Genomic DNA, 11,080 nt, shown 5'->3' on the forward strand with positions numbered 1-11,080 from the left:
TCAGGGGAAAGTTGCAGACTCTTGGACTTTCTTTTGGTTTGTGAAGGTTCACCTTTTTCCACAACAGTAATTTCGGTTAGTGCTGTGAGCACCTCTGGAGTGGAAGATGGCTTTTGAATGTGAGGCTCATCCGTGGTCTTTTTCAGCTTTGTGGCAGCGAGTTCTGGGCAAACTTTTAGACCCTCTGACTTTCCTTTGGTAGGTGAAAGCCCTTCCTTTTCCAAAATTGTGACTTCAGTTGTTGCTGTGACCAACTCTGGAGTTGAAGAAGGCTTCTTACTTTCAAGTGTTTCTATGGTCTGAGTCAACTCTGTGGTAGAAAGATCTGGGGGAAGTTTCAGACCAGTGGCCTTTCCTTTGGTTGCTGTAAGTTTATCTTCTGCCACAAGAATAGTTTCAGTTGTTGCTGTGACCACCTTTGGAGTTGAAAATGGCTTCCGACTGTGAGGCTCTTCTTTGGTCTGAGTCAGCTCTGTGGTAGCAAGTTCAGGGGAAAGTTGCAGACTCTTGGACTTTCTTTTGGTTTGTGAAGGTTCACCTTTTTCCACAACAGTAATTTCGGTTGGTGCTGTGTGCACCTCTGGAGTGGAAGATGGCTTTTGAATGTGAGGCTCATCCGTGGTCTTTTTCAGCTTTGTGGTAGCGAGTTCTGGGCAAACTTTTAGACCCTCTGACTTTCCTTTGGTAGGTGAAAGCCCTTCTTTTTCCAAAATTGTTACAGCGACAATCTCTAGAGTCGGAGAATGCTTCTTACTTTCAAGTTTGTCTGTGGTCTTGGTCAGCTCTGTGGTAGCAAGATCAGGGGAAAGTTTCAGACCCTTTGACTTTCTTTTGGTTGCTGTAAATTTATCTTCTGCCACAAGAATAGTTTCAGTTGTTGCTGTGACCCCCTCTGAAATTGAAGATGGCTTCTGACTTTCAGGTTTTTCTTTGATATTTGTCAGCTCTGTGGTAGCATGTTCTGGGGAATGTTCAAGACCCTTTGACTTTCCTTTGGTAGGTGAAAGCCCTTCCTTTTCCAAAATTGTTACAGCGACAATCTCTGGAGTCGGAGAATGCTTCTTAGTTTCAAGTTTGTCTATGGTCTGAGTCACCTCTGTGGTAGCAAGTTCAGCGGAAAGTTGCAGACTCTTGGACTTTCTTTTGGTTTGTGAAGGTTCACCTTTTTCCACAACAGTAATTTCGGTTGGTGCTGTGTGCACCTCTGGAGTGGAAGATGGCTTTTGAATGTGAGGCTCATCCGTGGTATTTTTCAGCTTTGTCGTAGAGATTTCTGGGCAAACTTTTAGACCCTCTGACTTTCCTTTGGTAGGTGAAAGCCCTTCCTTTTCCAAAATTGTGACTTCAGTTGTTGCTGTGACCAACTCTGGAGTTGAAGAAGGCTTCTTACTTTCAAGTGTTTCTATGGTCTGAGTCAACTCTGTGGTAGAAAGATCTGGGGGAAGTTTCAGACCCTTTGACTTTCTTTTGGTTGCTGTAAGTTTATCTTCTGCCACAAGAATAGTTTCAGTTGTTGCTGTGACCACCTTTGGAGTTGAAAATGGCTTTTGAATGTGAGGCTCATCCGTGGTCTTTTTCAGCTTTGTGGTAGCGAGTTCTGGGCAAACTTTTAGACCCTCTGACTTTCCTTTGGTAGGTGAAACCTCTGCTTTTTCCAAAATAGTAATTTTAGCAATTGCTGTGACCATCTCGGAAATTGAAGATGGCTTCTGACTTTCAGGTTTTTCTTTGGTCTTTGTTAGCTCTGTGGTAGAATGTTGTGTGGAATGTTCAAGACCCTTTGACTTTCCTTTGGTAGGTGAAAGCCCTTCCTTTTCCAAAATTGTTACAGCGACAATCTCTGGAGTCGGAGAATGCTTCTTAGTTTCAAGTTTGTCTATGGTCTGAGTCACCTCTGTGGCAGCAAGTTCAGGGGAAAGTTGCAGACTCTTGGACTTTCTTTTGGTTTGTGAAGGTTCACCCTTTTCCACAACAGTAATTTCGGTTGGTGCTGTGAGCACCTCTGGAGTGGAAGATGGCTTTTGAATGTGAGGCTCATCCGTGGTCTTTTTCAGCTTTGTGGCAGCGAGTTCTGGGCAAACTGTTAGACCCTCTGACTTTCCTTTGGTAGGTGAAAGCCCTTCCTTTTCCAAAATTGTTACAGCGACAATCTCTGGAGTCGGAGAATGCTTCTTACTTTCAAGTTTGTCTGTGGTCTTGGTCAGCTCTGTGGTAGCAAGATCAGGGGAAAGTTTCAGACCCTTTGACTTTCTTTTGGTTGCTGTAAGTTTATCTTCTGCCACAAGAATAGTTTCAGTTGTTGCTGTGACCCCCTCTGAAATTGAAGATGGCTTCTGACTTTCAGCTTTTTCTTTGATATTTGTCAGCTCTGTGGTAGCATGTTCTGGGGAATGTTCAAGACCCTTTGACTTTCCTTTGGTAGGTGAAAGCCCTTCCTTTTCCAAAATTGTTACAGCGACAATCTCTGGAGTCGGAGAATGCTTCTTAGTTTCAAGTTTGTCTATGGTCTGAGTCACCTCTGTGGTAGCAAGTTCAGGGGAAAGTTTCAGACTCTTGGACTTTCTTTTGGTTTGTGAAGGTTCACCCTTTTCCACAACAGTAATTTCGGTTGGTGCTGTGAGCACCTCTGGAGTGGAAGATGGCTTTTGAATGTGAGGCTCATCCGTGGTATTTTTCAGCTTTGTGGTAGCGAGTTCTGGGCAAACTTTTAGACCCTCTGACTTTCCTTTGGTAGGTGAAAGCCCTTCCTTTTCCAAAATTGTGACTTCAGTTGTTGCTGTGACCAACTCTGGAGTTGAAGAAGGCTTCTTACTTTCAAGTGTTTCTATGGTCTGAGTCAACTCTGTGGTAGAAAGATCTGGGGGAAGTTTCAGACCCTTTGACTTTCTTTTGGTTGCTGTAAGTTTATCTTCTGCCACAAGAAGAGTTTCAGTTGTTGCTGTGACCACCTTTGGAGTTGAAAATGGCTTCCGACTGTGAGGCTCTTCTTTGGTCTGAGTCAGCTCTGTGGTAGCAAGTTCAGGGGAAAGTTGCAGACCCTCTGACTTTCCTTTGGTAGGTGAAAGCCCTTCTTTTTCCAAAATTGTTACAGCGACAATCTCTAGAGTCGGAGAATGCTTCTTACTTTCAAGTTTGTCTGTGGTCTTGGTCAGCTCTGTGGTAGCAAGATCAGGGGAAAGTTTCAGACCCTTTGACTTTCTTTTGGTTGCTGTAAGTTTATCTTCTGCCACAAGAATAGTTTCAGTTGTTGCTGTGACCCCCTCTGAAATTGAAGATGGCTTCTGACTTTCAGCTTTTTCTTTGATATTTGTCAGCTCTGTGGTAGCATGTTCTGGGGAATGTTCAAGACCCTTTGACTTACCTTTGGTAGGTGAAAGCCCTTCCTTTTCCAAAATTGTTACAGCGACAATCTCTGGAGTCGGAGAATGCTTCTTAGTTTCAAGTTTGTCTATGGTCTGAGTCACCTCTGTGGTAGCAAGTTCAGTGGAAAGTTGCAGACTCTTGGATTTTCTTTTGGTTTGTGAAGGTTCACCTTTTTCCACAACAGTAATTTCGGTTGGTGCTGTGTGCACCTCTGGAGTGGAAGATGGCTTTTGAATGTGAGGCTCATCCGTGGTATTTTTCAGCTTTGTGGTAGAGATTTCTGGGCAAACTTTTAGACCCTCTGACTTTCCTTTGGTAGGTGAAAGCCCTTCCTTTTCCAAAATTGTGACTTCAGTTGTTGCTGTGACCAACTCTGGAGTTGAAGAAGGCTTCTTACTTTCAAGTGTTCCTATGGTCTGAGTCAACTCTGTGGTAGAAAGATCTGGGGGCAGTTTCAGACCAGTGGCCTTTCCTTTGGTTGCTGTAAGTTTATCTTCTGCCACAAGAATAGTTTCAGTTGTTGCTGTGACCACCTTTGGAGTTGAAAATGGCTTCCGACTGTGAGGCTCTTCTTTGGTCTGAGTCAGCTCTGTGGTAGCAAGTTCAGGGGAAAGTTGCAGACTCTTGGACTTTCTTTTGGTTTGTGAAGGTTCACCTTTTTCCACAACAGTAATTTCGGTTGGTGCTGTGTGCACCTCTGGAGTGGAAGATGGCTTTTGAATGTGAGGCTCATCCGTGGTCTTTTTCAGCTTTGTGGTAGCGAGTTCTGGGCAAACTTTTAGACCCTCTGACTTTCCTTTGGTAGGTGAAAGCCCTTCTTTTTCCAAAATTGTTACAGCGACAATCTCTAGAGTCGGAGAATGCTTCTTACTTTCAAGTTTGTCTGTGGTCTTGGTCAGCTCTGTGGTAGCAAGATCAGGGGAAAGTTTCAGACCCTTTGACTTTCTTTTGGTTGCTGTAAGTTTATCTTCTGCCACAAGAATAGTTTCAGTTGTTGCTGTGACCCCCTCTGAAATTGAAGATGGCTTCTGACTTTCAGCTTTTTCTTTGATATTTGTCAGCTCTGTGGTAGCATGTTCTGGGGAATGTTCAAGACCCTTTGACTTTCCTTTGGTAGGTGAAAGCCCTTCCTTTTCCAAAATTGTTACAGCGACAATCTCTGGAGTCGGAGAATGCTTCTTAGTTTCAAGTTTGTCTATGGTCTGAGTCACCTCTGTGGTAGCAAGTTCAGTGGAAAGTTGCAGACTCTTGGACTTTCTTTTGGTTTGTGAAGGTTCACCTTTTTCCACAACAGTAATTTCGGTTGGTGCTGTGTGCACCTCTGGAGTGGAAGATGGCTTTTGAATGTGAGGCTCATCCGTGGTATTTTTCAGCTTTGTGGTAGAGATTTCTGGGCAAACTTTTAGACCCTCTGACTTTCCTTTGGTAGGTGAAAGCCCTTCCTTTTCCAAAATTGTGACTTCAGTTGTTGCTGTGACCAACTCTGGAGTTGAAGAAGGCTTCTTACTTTCAAGTGTTCCTATGGTCTGAGTCAACTCTGTGGTAGAAAGATCTGGGGGAAGTTTCAGACCCGTGTCCTTTCCTTTGGTTGGTGTAAGTTTATCGTCTTCCATAAGAGTAGCTTCAGTTGTTGACGTGACCATCTTTGGAGTTGAAAATGGCTTCTGACTGTCAGGCTCTTCCTTGGCCTTTGTCAGCACTGTGGTAGCAAGGTCAGGGGAAAGTTGCAGATCATTTGACTTTCTTTTGGTTTGTGAAGGTTCATCTTTTTCCAAAACAGTAATTTTGGTTGATGCTGTGAGCAACGCTGGAGTTGAAGACAGCTTTTGAATGTGAGGCTCATCCGTGGTCTTTTTCAGGTTGGTGCTAGCAAGTTCTCTGGAAACTTTTACATCTTCTGACTTTCCTTTGGTAGGTGAAAGCTCTCCTTTCTCCAAAATAGTAATTTTAGCAGTTTCTGTGACCATCTCTGGAATTGAAGATGGCGTCTGACTCTCAGGTTTTTCTTTGGTCTTGGTCAGTTCTGTGGTAGGATGTTCTGGGGAGGGTTCAAGAACCTTTGACTTTCCTTTAGTAGGTGAAAGCCTTTCTTTTTCCAAAATTGTTACTTCAGTTGTTATAGCGACAATCTCTGGAGTTGGAGAATGCTTCTTACTTTCAAGTTCGTCTATGGTCTGAGTCAACTCTGTGGTAGAAAGATCTGGGGACATTTTCAGACCCCTGGCCTTTCTTTTGGTTTGTGTAAGTTTATCTTCTTCCACCTGAGTAGGTTCAGTTGTTGCTGTGACCACCAACAGTGAAGTTGAAGATGGCTGCTGACTGCGAGGCTCTTCCTTGGTCTGAGTCAGCTCTGTGGTAGCAAGATCAGGAGAAAGTTTCAGACCCTTTGACTTTATTTTGGTTGCTGTAAGTTTATCTTCTGCCACAAGAATAGTTTCAGTTGTTGCTGTGACCACCTTTGGAGTTGAAAATGGCTTCCGACTGTGAGGCTCTTCTTTGGTCTGAGTCAGCTCTGTGGTAGCAAATTCAGGGGAAAGTTGCAAATCCTTTGACTTTATTTTGGTTTGTGAAGGTTCATTTTGTGAAGGTTCTTTTTCCACAACAGTAATTTCGGATGGTGCTGTGAGCACCTCTGGAGTGGAAGATGGCTTTTGAATGTGAGGCTCATCCGTGGTCTTTTTCAGCTTTGTGGTAGCGAGTTCTGGGCAAACTTTTAGACCCTCTGACTTTCCTTTGGTAGGTGAAACCTCTGCTTTTTCCAAAATAGTAATTTTAGCAATTGCTGTGAACTCTGTGGTAGAAAGATCTGGCGAAAGTTTCAGACCCGTGGCCTTTCCTTTGGTTGGTGTAAGTTTATCTTCTTCCACAAGAGTAGTTTCAGTTGTTGACGTGACCACCTTTGGAGTTGAAAATGGCTTTAGACTGTGAGGCTGTTCTTTGGTCTGAGTCAGCTTCATGGTAGCAAGATCAGGGGGAAGTTTTAGACCCTTTGACTTTCTTTTGGTTGCTGTAAGTTTATCCTCTGTCACATGAGTAGGTTCAGTTGTTGCTGTGACCATCACTGAAGGTGAAAATGGCTTCCGACTGTGAGCCCCTTCTTTGGTCTGAGTCAGCTTTGTGGTAGAACGATCTGGGGAAAGGTTCAGACCCTTGGCATTTCTTTTGGTTCGTGTAATTTTGTCTTCTTCTAAAACAGTAGTTTCCGTTGTTGCTGTGACCACCTGTAGAGTTGAAGATGGCTTCTGACTGTCAGGCTCTCCCTTTGTCAAAGTCAGCTCTGTGATACCATGTTCTGGGGAATGTTCAAGATTCTTAGGCTTCATTTTGGTTGGTGGAAGTGTATCTCCTTCCACAAGAGTAGTTTCAGTTGTTGCTCTGACCTCTGGAATTGAAGATGGCTTTTGACTCTCAGGTTTTTCTTTGGCATTTGTCAGCTCTGTGGTAGCATGTTCTGGGGAATGTTTAAGACCCTTTGACTTACCTTTGGTAGGTGAAAGCCCTTCTTTTTCCAAAATTGTTACTTCAGTTGGTACTGTGACCACCTCAGGAGTTGAAGAAGGCTTCTTACTGTAAAGCTCATCCATGGTCTTTGTCAGCTCCTTACTAGAAAGTTGTAAAGAAACCTTCGGACTCTTTGATTTAGTTTTGGTTATGGGAAGGTTAGTGTCTTTTAGAACATCAGTTTTAATTGCTCCTGTTCCTACCTGTCCACTTGAAGCCCTCCCACTGTAATATTCTTTCTCAGCCTCCTTAGACTCTACTTCAATACTTCCACCAAGAGCAGAGACTGGCTCTACAGCTGTGGAAACATCAAGGCACCTGGTCTTCTTACTGGCTGGTAATTCGTCTAAAACTGCAGTTTTAGTTTGCTCTCTGGAGTCAACTGAATCCATCTGACTATTAGGTTCTTTCTTGGCATCCATAAGTTTTGTGGCAGCAAATTCCCCAAAACCTTTCAGAGCCTTTGATATTCTTTTGGTCGGCGAAAGATTTCCTTTTTCAACAACAGCAATTTCAGCTGTTGCTGTGACCACCTCTGGAGTTGAGGATGGCCTTTGACTGTCAGGCTCTTCTTTGTTTTTTGTCAACTGTGTGGCAGTAAGTTCTGGAGAAAGTTTAAGACCCTTTAACTTTCCTTCGGTTGGTGAAAAAACATATTTTTCCACTACACTAATTTCAGTTGGTAATGCGACCACTTCGGGACTTAAAATTAGCTGATGACTGTGAGGCTTTTGCTTGGTCTTTGTCAGCTCCTTGCTAGAAAGTTCTAAAGAATCCTTTGCACTCTTTGATTTTCTTTTGGTTAGGGAAAGGTTAGTGTCTTTCACAACATCAGTTTTAGTTGCTCCTGTGCTTACCTGTCCAGTTGAAACATTCACACTGTTGTATTCTTCCTTTGCCTCCACATTAATACTTCCACCAGGAGCAGAGACATGCTCTTCAGCTGTGGAAACATCAAGACACCTTGACTTCCTTCTGGCTGGTATGGTAAATTCCTCCAAAACTGGACATTCAGTTGACTCTCTGGAATCTACTGAAGACTTCTGACTGTCAGTTTCTTTCTTGACATCAATCAGCTCTTTGGTAGGAAATTCAGAGGAAAGTTTCAGATCCGTTGTCATCTTTTTGCTTGGTGACAGCTTTCCTTTTTCCACAACAGTAACTTCTGTCGTCTCTGTGACCACCTCTGAAGTTGAGGATGGCCTTTGACTGTCAGGCTCTTCCTTGATTTTTATCATATCCATGGTAGCAAGTTCTGGAGAGATTTTGAGGTCCTTGGACTTAATTTTGGTTGGGGAAAGTTCACCTTTTTCCACAACAGTAATTTCAGTTGTTGCTGTGACCACCTCTGGCGCTGAATATGGCCTCTGACTGTCAGGCTCTTCTTTGGTAATTATCAGCTCTGTGGAAGCAACTTCTGGAGAAAGTTTAAGACCCTTTGACTTTCCTTTGGTAGGTAAAAATTCTCCTTTTTCCACAATAGCAGTGTCAGTTGTTGCTGTCAGCACCTCTTGAGTTGAAGACGGCTTCTGACTGTGAGGCTCTTCCTTGGTCTTTGTCAGCTCTGTGGTCGCCATATCTGGGGAAAGTTGCAGATCCTTAGACTTTCTCTCAATTGGTGAAAGTTCACCTTCTACCACAACAGTAATTTCAGTTGGTGATGTGACCACCTGTGGAGTTGAAGATGGCTTCTGACTGTCAGGCTCTTCCTTGGTCTTTGCCAGCTCCTTGGTAGCAAGATCTGGAGAAAGTTTAAGACCCTTAGTCTTTGTCGGCGAAAGTTCTCCTTTTTCCACAACAGTTATTTCAGTTGTTGCTGTGACCAACTCTTGAGACATCTTAACAGACTTTTCCTCCGGGCTCTGGGGTGCATCATGCAAGTGTTTTTTTGACACTTTAGCATGCACTTCTTGCACATTGTGATCCTTGACCTTTGTCTGTCTTTCTTTTGTGGTTTTCACAAGCTCTAGTTTAATCACTGTTTCGCTTGGTTTTACAGGGTTTTGCTGTGATAACCTTACTCCTGCGGATGTTATCTCTGTTTCATTTGGCTTCACTTCTGCAAAATCAACTACATTATCTTGCCTTTCAGTGGTGATTTGTTGCATTTCTACTTGTGTCATCTTCTCTGATTTAGTATTATCTTTGTTTTCTGGGGTTCTTTCACGTTGGATACCGGTTTGAACAATATCTATCCTTGGCTCTTTCGCTCTTGTGACTGATGTGTTTGCATCCTTCTCCAAGCTGGTCGGTAAATCTAGTTGTAGTATGCGCACTTCAGGGCCCATGTGGATTTTCTCCATCCTCAAATACTTTTCATGTAGACTTTGGGGTACATCGTGCATAACACGTGTTGACACTTTGGGATGCTCTTCTTGGACCCCATGTTCCTTGAACTCTGTAGCTCTATCCTGTGTAGTTTTCATGATTTCCTTCTTAGTGTCGGTATGGCTTGCTTTAACCGTTTCTTGCTCATATAATCTTATCTCTATCAATTCTGTCTCATGTGGTTGCAATGTTTCCGAACCAGACGGTTTGAGTTGAGCAGAGCCCCTTTGAGTCACATTGTCTTGATGTTCAGTTCTACTTTGTTGTACCTTCAGCTTAATCATTTCAACAGCAGCTTTTTCTGGCTTAACATCAGTAGTCGTGATATCTTTGTTTTCTGGCAATATTTCGCTCTGGATACTTGTTTGAACAATATCTATTCTTAGCTCTTTTGCTCTTGTGACAGATGTCTTTTCATCCTTCTCTGGACTGGTCGGTATATTTAGTTGTAGGATACACACTTCAGTACCCGTGGGGAGTTTCTCCATCCTCACAGATTTTTCTTCAAAGCTCCTGGGTTCATTGTCCATGCCATGTGTCAAGAGTGTAGAATACTGTTCACTGACACCATGTTCCTTGACAGGTTTGGGTCTTTCCTTTGTGGTTTTAAAGAGCCCTCTTTGAGTCTCGGTTTGGCTTGGTTTCACCATATCTTGCTCAGATATGCTAATTTCTATGGAGTCTGTCCCTGCTTCATCTGAGGGCAATGCTTCACAAGCAGGAGCTGTTTGAGCAGAGTCCCTTTCAGTAACATTGTCTTGACATTCAGCATGGCTTTCTAGCACTTTTATTGTAGTCATCTTAACTGCAGCCTTCTCTGACTTCACATCAGCAGTGGTCATATCTTTGTTTTCTGGTACTCTTTCACTCTGGATACTTGTTTGAAGTGGATTAATTGTGTTTGCTCTTGTGAAGGATGTGTTTTCACCCTCGTCTGGACTGGTCTGTCTATCTAGCTGTATAATGCACACGTCAGGCTCCAAATGGATTTTCTTAACAGAATTTTCATCCAGACTCTTAGGTGCATCATACACGTCATGTGTAGACACTTTATAATGCTCTCCCTGAACATCATAATCCTTTTTCTCCTTGGGTCTTTCCTGAGTGAGCCTCAACTGACTCACAGTTTCACTTGGTTTTCTTATCTCTTGCTTGGGTGAGCTTATTTCTGAAAATTCTGTCTCTGCCTTATGAGGCAGCGCCACTGCAAAAGCAGCAGAGTTAGGTTGAGTGGAGTCACTTATAGCCACACCTTCTGCCTCTTGCTGATCTGGCTTTATCTCACATGTCTTTGTTGCACCAATCTCAGGCAGATCGAGGACAAGATATCTATTCTGACACTCAACTGTGTTATCCGATAACTTTGCCATGTAGTCTGACAAATCACTGGGCTCGGTGGAAAGAGGTGGTTGTGTTTGAGGTGCTGTACTTGTAGACTGGGTAATGGCTTCTTCTGTGGCCTCTTTAGATCGAGTTTTAGGCCCCTGAAGCTCGGAATGTGGATGTTTATCCATGATTTGACTATCAGGCACGTCCTTGGTTTCAGACAAACCCGTGAAAGCAGGTTCTGTAAAAGGTTTAAGACCCTTTGACTTTCTTTTGGTTGGTGAAAGCTTTCCCTTTTCCACAACAGTAACTTCAGTTATTGCTTTGACCACCTCTGGAGTTGAAGATGGCCTCTGACTGTCAGGCTCTTCCTTTGTCCTCGTCAGCTCTACGGTAGCACATTCTGGAGAGCGTTTAAGACCCTTTGACTTTCCATTGGTAGGGGAAAGCTCTCCTTTTTCCACAACAGTAATTTCAGTTGTTGCTGTGACCACCTCAAGAGATGAAGATGTTTTTTGACTGTGAGGCTCTCCCTTGGTCTTTGTCAGCTCTGTGGTAGCAA

The 11,080-nt window shown here is 43.4% G+C and overlaps 1 protein-coding gene across 8 annotated transcripts in view; it reads right to left on the minus strand.

Moving 5' to 3' along the window:
• Positions 1-10,144, minus strand: part of syne2b (spectrin repeat containing, nuclear envelope 2b) — an 80,527-nt gene extending 70,383 nt beyond the window's left edge. For all 8 annotated transcript variants that reach the window (XM_079286862.1, XM_079286860.1, XM_079286855.1 and 5 more), the window contains exon 1: positions 7,722-10,144. In XM_079286862.1, the coding sequence (XP_079142988.1) occupies positions 7,722-10,034 (2,313 nt within the window). In that variant the 5' untranslated portion in view covers positions 10,035-10,144. The remainder of the gene's footprint in view (positions 1-7,721) is intronic.
• Positions 10,145-11,080: the final 936 nt, after the last annotated feature.

This window comes from Melanostigma gelatinosum (genome assembly GCF_949748355.1).
Source record: "Melanostigma gelatinosum genome assembly, chromosome: 16".
In the NCBI taxonomy this organism is placed as follows: Eukaryota; Metazoa; Chordata; class Actinopteri; order Perciformes; family Zoarcidae; genus Melanostigma; species Melanostigma gelatinosum.